Consider the following 8,409-nt stretch of genomic DNA (forward strand, 5'->3'; position numbering starts at 1 on the left):
CGTGTAGAAGAAGGCGACTAAAGGAGACTTGATCGGGGGCTAGAAACCCTCCCCTCCTTATATTCTAACTTTCTAAAAGGGGAAACAGAAAGAGTTGCGCGGGAAGTACTTATCATTCTCGAACTCTCAGACTGTTGTGTCTAAATGTGTGTGGATGTAACCAAGATGAGGAAAGGAACCTGGATGTTTTGGCTTTGAGTGAAACGAAGTTCTAGGATAAGGGGGAAGAGTGGTTTGGAATGTCTTGGGAGTAAAGTCAGGGGCTGATGAGAGGACAAGAGCTAAAGACGAAGTAGCACTACTCCTGAAGCAGGAATTTTCGGAGTATGTGATAGAGTGTAAGAAAGTAAAGTCTAGATTGCTATGCTTGATACTGAAAGTGGATGGAGAGAGACGGGTGATTATTGGTGCATATGCACTTGGGCATGAAATGAAAGATCATGAGAGTCAAGTGTTTTGGGAGCAGCTGAGTGAGTGAGTTAGTAGTCTTGATGCACGAGACCGTGTTATAGTGATGGGTGATTTGAATGCAAAGGTGAGGAATGTTGCAGTTGTGGCAATTTGTGTACATGGGGTGTTCAGTGTTGTAAATGGAAATGTTGAGGATCTTGTGGATTAGTGTGCTGAAAAAGGACTGGTAATTGGTAATACCTGGTTTAAAAAGAATAACATAAATGAGTCTACGTACATAAGTAGGAGAGATGGCGAGAGAGCGTTATTGGATCACGTGTTAATTGATAGGCGCGTGAAAGAGGTTTTTGGATGTTAATGTGCTGAGAGGGGCAAATGGAAGGATGTCTGATCATTATCTTGTGGAGGCGAAGGTGAAGGTTTGTAGGTTTCCAGAAAAGAAGAGAGAATGTAGGGGTGAAGAAAGTAGTGAGAGTAAGTGAGCTTGGGAAGGAGAATTGTGTGAGGAAGTACCAGGAGAGACTAAGTGCAGAATAGAAATGGTGAAAGCAAATGATGTAAGGGGAGTGGGGGAGGAATGGGATGTATTTAGGGAAGTAGTAATGGCTTGCGCAAAAGATGCCTGTGGCATGAGAAGCGTGGGAGGTGAGCAGATTAGAAAGGGTAGTGAGTGACTGGATGAAGAAGTAAGAATGTTAGTGGAAGAGAAGAGAGATTCTTTTGGACGATTTTTGCTGGGAAATAGTGCGAATGACTGGGAGATGTATAAAAGAAAGAGGCAGAATGTCAAGAGAAAGGTGCAATAGGTAAAAACGAGGGCAAATTAGAGTTGCGGTGAGAGAGTATCATTAAATTTTATGAAGAATAAAAAGTTGTTTTGGAAGGAGGTAAATAAAGTGCGTAAGACAAAAGAACAAATAGGAACATCGGTGAAGGGGGCTAATGGGGAGGAAATAGCAAGTAGTGGTTAAGTCAGAAGGAGATGAAGTATTTTGAAGGTTTGTTGAATGTGTTTGATGACAGAGTGGCACATATAGGGTGTTTTGGTCGAGGTGGTGTGTGAAGTGAGAGCGTCAGGGAGGATGATTTGGTAAACAGAGAAGAGGTAGTGAAAGCTTTGCGGAAAATGAAAGCCGGCTAGGCGGCAGATTTGGATGGTATTGCAGTGGAATTTATTAAAAAATTGGTTGACTGTGTTGTTGACTGTTGGTGAGGATATTCAATGTATGTATGGTTCATGGTGAAGTACTTGGGGATTGGTGGAATGCATGCATAGTGCCATTGTACAAAGGCAAAGGGGATAAAGGTAAGTGTTCAAATTAAAGAGGTATAAGCTTGTTGGGTATTCCTGAGAAATTATATGGAAGGGTATTGATTGAGAGGGGTCACGGCATGTAAAGACCATCAGATTGGGGAAGAGCAGTGTGGTTTCAGAAGTGGTAGGGGATGTTTGGATTAGGTTTTTGCTTTCAAGAATGTTTGTGAGAAATACTCAGAAAAACAGATGGATTTGTATGTAGCATTTATAGATCTAGAGAAGGCATATGGTAAGGTTGATATAGATGCTTTGTGAAAGGTATCAAGAGTACATGGTGTGGGAAGTAAGTTGCTAGAAAGAGTGAAAAGTTTTTACCAAGGATGTAAGGCATGTGTACGAGTAGGAAGAGAGGAAAGTGATTGGTTCCCGGTGAATGTCGGTTTGCGGCAGGTGTGCGTGATGTCTCTGTTTATGGATGGGGTTGTTAGGGAGGTGAATGCAAAAGTTTTGGAGAGAGGGGCAAGTATGCAGTCTGTTGTGGATGAGAGAGCTTGGGAAGTGAGTCAGTTGTTGTTCGCTGATGATGCAGCGCTGCGTGGCTGATTCGGGTGAGAAACTGTAGAAGTTGGTGACTGAGTTTGGTAAAGTATGTAAAGGAAGAAAGTTGAGAGTAAACATGAGTAAGAGTAAGGTTATTAGGTTCAGTAGCGTTGTTAGACAAGTTAATTGGGAGGTAAGTTTGAATGGAGAAAAACTAAAGGAAGTGATGTATTTTAGATATCTTGGAGAGGATTTACCAGCGGATGGAATCATGGAAGCGGAAGTGAGTCACAGGGTGGGGGAGGGTGCGAAGGTTCTGGGAGCGTTGAAGAATGTGTGGCAAGGCGAGAACGTTTAATCGGAGATGAAAAATGGGCATTTTTGAAGGAATAGAGGTTCCAACAATGTTATATGTTTGCGGGCATGGGCTATATATAGGATTGTGCGGAGGAGGGTGGATGTTTTGGAAATGAGATGTTTTAGGACAATATGCGGTGTGAGGTGGTTTGATTGAGTAGGTAATGAAAGGGTAAAAGAAATGTGTGGTAATGAAAAGAGTGTGGTCGAGAGAGCAGAAGAGGGTGTATTGAAATGGTTTGGTCACATGGAGAGAATGAGTGAGGAAAGATTGACAAAGATGATCCATGCGTCAGAGGTGGAAGGAAAGAGAAATGGGAAACCAAATTGGAGGTGGAAGGATGGAGTGAGAAAATATATTGAGCGATCGGGGCCTGAACATACAGGAGGGCGGAAGGCGTGCGAGGAATAGAATTGGAGCGATGTAGTATATCGGGGTCGACGTTCTATCATTGGATTGAACCAGGGCACGTGAAGCGTCTGGGGTAAACCATGAAAAGTTTTGTGGGGCCTGGATGTGGAAAGGGAGCTGTGGTTTCGGTGCATTACCCATGACAGTTAGAGACTAAGTGTGAATGAATGTGGCCTTTGTTGTCTTTTCCTAGCTCTACCTCGCACGCGCGCGGGGGGAGGGGGGGTGCCATTTCATGTGTGGCGGGGTGGCGACGTAAATCGACGAAGGCAGCAAGTATGAACATGTACCTGCGTATATATGTATATGTCTGTGTATGTATATACATGTATACGTTGAAATGTATAGGTGTGTATATGTGCGTGCGTGGGTGTTTATGTATATACATGTGTACATGGGTGGGTTGGGTCATTCTTTCGTCTGTTTCCTTGCGCTACCTCGCTAACGCGGAAGACAGCGACAAGGTATAATAAAAAAAAGAATATATATATATATATATATATATATATATATATATATATATATATATATATATATATATATTTATATATCTTTTTTTTCTTTTTTCAAACTATTCGCCATTTCCCGCGTTCGCAAGGTAGCCTTAAGAACAGAGGACTGGGCCTCTGTGGGAATATCCTCACCTGGCCCCCTTCTCTGTTGCTTCTTTTGGTAAATTTAAAAAAGAACGAGAGGGAAGGATTTTCAGTCCCCCGCTCCCTCCCCTTTTAGTCGCCTTCTACGACACGCAGGGAATACGTGGGAAGTATTCTTTCTCCCCTATCCCCTATATATATATATATATATATATATATATATATATATATATATATATATATATATATATATATATATATATATATATATATATATTACATTTTTTTTTCTCTTTCCCTTGGATATGTTTGCTATTTTCCGCACGAGCGAGGTAGCGCCAAGAACATAATATTGACTTAATGCGAAGAATTATCCTCTCTTGACTCCTTCCTCTGTTCTTTGTTTTGAACAATGGCAATGTATCTATATCTATGCAACCAGCAAGTGTTCCATGCCAGACAAGCTGTACCTACTGTATCTGTCTCAATCCACCCAGCAGATGATCCATGCCAGCCTAGCTGTACCTACTCTATTTGTCCCCATCAACCCAGCAGGTGACGCGACTCAACGCAACACAAGACATACTGAGGATGGTGTCGGAATCATCCACGTGTGGTGATTCCCTCCTGCCTGTAGTCCCTGAACCTCCCCTAGCCTACATGAACAACTATCACGATACATGGAAGTCTCAAAGCAGGTATGAAGGACAGTGATATGCCAGGAAACACGTGTGTCAATATCCTTTCTTGGCAAACAAACTGAGCACTCAAAAAGCTAATATTTTTGTCAAATATGTAAAGACACATGCAAACATTTAGAAAAACAGACACAAAACACATCCATATATAAAAAGTACATACACGTAAATATATATTCATGCACACATAAGTCTTGGTGACTGCCACACACCATTGTGGGTAGAATACCTCCCATTATGACCAATGTGGGGATCGTGATCCGCCACAAACATAAACACTAGCGTCTGCCACTGTAATAACGTAGCTGCTTCCCTTGGAGGCACCTTCTCCATCACAGGACAACACATGTTCATGACATTCTATCCCTGTCACAAAACTACGATTCTTGTGCAGTGGAATGAGGACTGTGATAGTCCGACACAATGATGATCAAAGATACCTCACGTCCTTACAGAATTAGAATGTATGTAATAGCTGGAGGTGTGGGGTTATAATGACTGATCACACAGATATATCTGCTCGTCTGTAGGATAGTCAGTTATTACCAGTACTAAGAAATGATCTAGGAATCTAAGAAGATATAGAATTATTCACAAAAAGAATCCCGTGTCATTTTCTCAAGAAACATTCTTTCTGTATCCAGGCCATAAAAATGGCATATCTCTGCAGTGTGGGTAAAGGGCCGCAAAGTAATGGAAAATGGGACAGATGTCCATAGGGTGGTTGACCACAGGGGTGCTGATTTTACTACCAACGCTTTAACTACCAGTAATGAGACGGGAAGTGAACGCTCCACGTCATCTGTGGTGTGGCTCTCCCCTATTGCCCTGACGTATCACGTCACCAACCCTCCCAAAACTCACTGGGATTCCAGCAAACGTCTGGCGAGGTCTGACATCGTCATCATTCCACCACAAGGCACCATAGCCTGGCTACATGCGTCTCTGCTGCTCTCACACTTTGGTTATACAGAATCAACAAGATTCATTGTCATCTTGATATTGACTGGTAATTATCAGGTTTACACCCAGTCTGTTCAAAATCTTTACTTTAAAGGAATATTAGTGTAAGTAAAATGTCATTAGAATATTGCATAAATGATACAATGTAAAACATTAAAGCGAAACTTAATTACAAAGTACAATGTGTAATATGCAGCTGGTTATCATTACAACCGGTATTAATAACACTTACGTAGATATCATCATAACTCCAAACATCTTGTCTTATCCATACGACTTTTATTGAACATTCCATACCCAGGTTTTGTTGATTCGGCAGAAAAATGTTTCGTGACGTATTTATCTATGTTTCTCTCACAGTAATAATGACTGGTTTAATGGTGAGAGTTTTCGATATTAGATCGTTTCGTCTTGGAATGATGTTTTTAGCTTTCACGTGAACAATATCGTAACAGAACTTTTCATCCTCATATCAAGTTGGAGATCATTTTGCTCACGTAAGAATGGGACAGTGACTGACTCGTGGGAGACGAGCATCAGCCTCCATTTACCAGCGCGGCAATACCCACGCACGTGCGCTGGTTCAAAACTTTATTACTGAACAATGCACTAGTTAAAAATGCCCCTACATCACACACAAAAAACATAGTTCTAACAGTGAAAACCAACAGCTATGTAACTGGATGGCATTTATATGTACCCTCATGATATTTCCAGATATATCAGTGGTATATTCAAATTCCAATTTGATTCACTTCACTAGGGAAAGTACATCAGCCATTCAAGAAATATTTCGCATAGTAAAGATGATGTATATCAGATCCACAACCACCATTCTGATGCAGAATTAAATGACTTAATAGTCACCCAGGCCAGGTATGTTGTGGTCCTTCATCATGTTGTGTGAACGTTGTCATTATGTTGTTGCAGCGGCAGGACGAGGAGGTCACCGGTCAACACGGGCGCTGGTGGCGGTACCTACTGTGACAACTGCTCCCTCGCCCTCTCTCTGGCTATGTAAGTATTGCACACAGTTATTAGGTAGTAGGTTGTAGACAGCTGGTGGCGGTACTTACTGTGACAACTGCTCCCTCACCCTCTCTCTGGCTATGTAAGTATTGCACACATTTATTACGTAGTAGGTTGTAGACAGCTGGTGGCGGTACCTACTGTGACAACTTCTCTACTTTACAGTCCGTCAAATGACCTGGGGAAGCCGCAGGCCATCCACTTCTTGGTTACAGGTTGGAGGAACTGCTGTCTACTGCTGATTGCTTGTGCGTGTGTGTGTGTGTGTGTGTGTGTGTGTGTGTGTAAGTGTGTGTGTGTGTGTGTGTGTGTGTGTGTGTGTGTGTGTGTGTGTGTGTGTGTGTGTGTGTGTGTGTGTGTGTGTGTTTATCTGTGGTGTTCATTTAACATTTAAGTTACTTCAATGGGTCACCTGGGTATGGCTGAGTTCAGATGAACATAGGCTCTTCATCTACAAATCATTCCTATCAAATTTATCAAACGTTCTATTATTAGCATCTTGGTATAGTTTCTTACAGATCAAAATATTGAGAATCTTGAAAACACAAAACACAAGCAATGACCAAGTTGAGACAACCTCAAACTAGAACAATCATTTGCAATATGTTGGAAAAAAAGATCTGCCTCCCTGACCTCGTTACAGAATTTGTCTAAGAAAATCACACATCATGTTATCATCACTAACACAAAAACTCGTTGATAGAAAGGCGGAACTGATCAGGTCATTTTATCTATTGGTGAAACTCATAATTATTTACAATATGTTGTATCCTCATTTCCTGCAGGAAGGCAGATGAAGACTTGACCTTAGTTGACCTGGTGTCGTACCTGATCAGCCTGACCTCCGGCAGACAGTTCTACCTGGTGTACGATGACGTCATGCCAGGTATGGCCAGCAGGGCTACAGTTGGGGTCATGTTACTACACCAAATGGTGTTGCAGGTCAACTGAAGGCAAGGGGACAGGTGGAGGTGGGTGGTCAGACACACTGACGACTGACAGATAGAGATATGATGATGAGACATTCTAACTAACAGATATTCATGCTTTCCGTCTATGATAATTCTCTAACAGCAGAGAACAGTAGGTAGAACCTGGCTTAAATGATGACCCATAGTGTGTGTGTTCAGGTGTGGAAGGTGTGGTGCGGACGTTTCAGGAGATGTTGGGAGACACGATCCTCCTGCCGTATGACCCTAGCATTCTGCTGCTGACGGAGGCGCTCACCTCCAACTATCACGTCCAGGCTATGAGGAACGTCTTCATCCTCTGCTCGGTCCCGCACGTCTTCAACATATTCAATCAAGTAGGTTTAAACGAATCAATATGTATGTGGTGTCTGGGTACGTTCGTTCATAATTCTTATGAATGTAGTGTACGTGCACAGTGATGTGCACATCTTCACAATACATTACTTCCTCCATTAGTGAGCTTCCAACTCTCATCCGACGACGTGGAAGGCCGGACCGTTACCAACCCGCGTTGCGAATAGAATAAAGACAAATGGATCATCTTTTCTTTATATATATATATATATATATATATATATATATATATATATATATATATATATATATATATATAATATATGTGTTCCAGTTTCATGATAAGAGAAGTGGACCAGGCAGTATGATACAGTGGTTAAATTGATGAAAACTACCATTGACGTTTGTGTAAATAAATTATACGTTTCCCTTTTCCATAGCCAGAGGTTGAACCATTATGTGACATTCATTTTTCATTTCATTTCAAGCTAGAAGTTTCAGTTTTCTAAATTATTTCTTACATTTTTCATATGTTCTTTTCCTTTTAAACTATTCGCCATTTCCCGCGTTAGCGAGGTAGCGTTAGGAACAGAGGACTGGGCCTTTTTTGGAATATCCTCACCTGGCTCCCTCTGTTCCTTTTTTTGGAAAATTAAAAAAAAAAACGAGAGGGGAGGATTTTCAGCCCCCCGCTCCCTCCCCTTTTAGTCGCCTTCTACGACACGCAGGGAATACGTGGGGAGTATTCTTAATCCCCTATCCCCAGTGATAATTTTTCATATGTATATATATATATATTTTATTTTATTATACTTTGTCGCTGTCTCCCACGTTTGCGAGGTAGCGCAAGGAAACAGACGAAAGAAATGGCCCAACCCCC

At 41.7% G+C, this 8,409-nt stretch overlaps 1 protein-coding gene across 1 annotated transcript; it reads left to right on the forward strand.

The window, feature by feature from the left end:
* Positions 1 to 4,139: 4,139 nt before the first annotated feature.
* LOC139753086 (uncharacterized) lies at positions 4,140 to 7,216 on the forward strand. Its single transcript, XM_071669171.1, has 3 exons — positions 4,140 to 4,272; positions 6,166 to 6,252; positions 7,050 to 7,216. Exons 1-3 carry the CDS (start codon positions 4,166 to 4,168, stop codon positions 7,213 to 7,215), a joined length of 360 nt encoding a protein of 119 aa, XP_071525272.1. The 5' UTR covers positions 4,140 to 4,165; the 3' UTR covers position 7,216.
* Positions 7,217 to 8,409: the final 1,193 nt, after the last annotated feature.

The sequence above is a fragment of the Panulirus ornatus genome, chromosome 14, assembly GCF_036320965.1.
Source record: "Panulirus ornatus isolate Po-2019 chromosome 14, ASM3632096v1, whole genome shotgun sequence".
NCBI classification, from domain to species: Eukaryota; Metazoa; Arthropoda; class Malacostraca; order Decapoda; family Palinuridae; genus Panulirus; species Panulirus ornatus.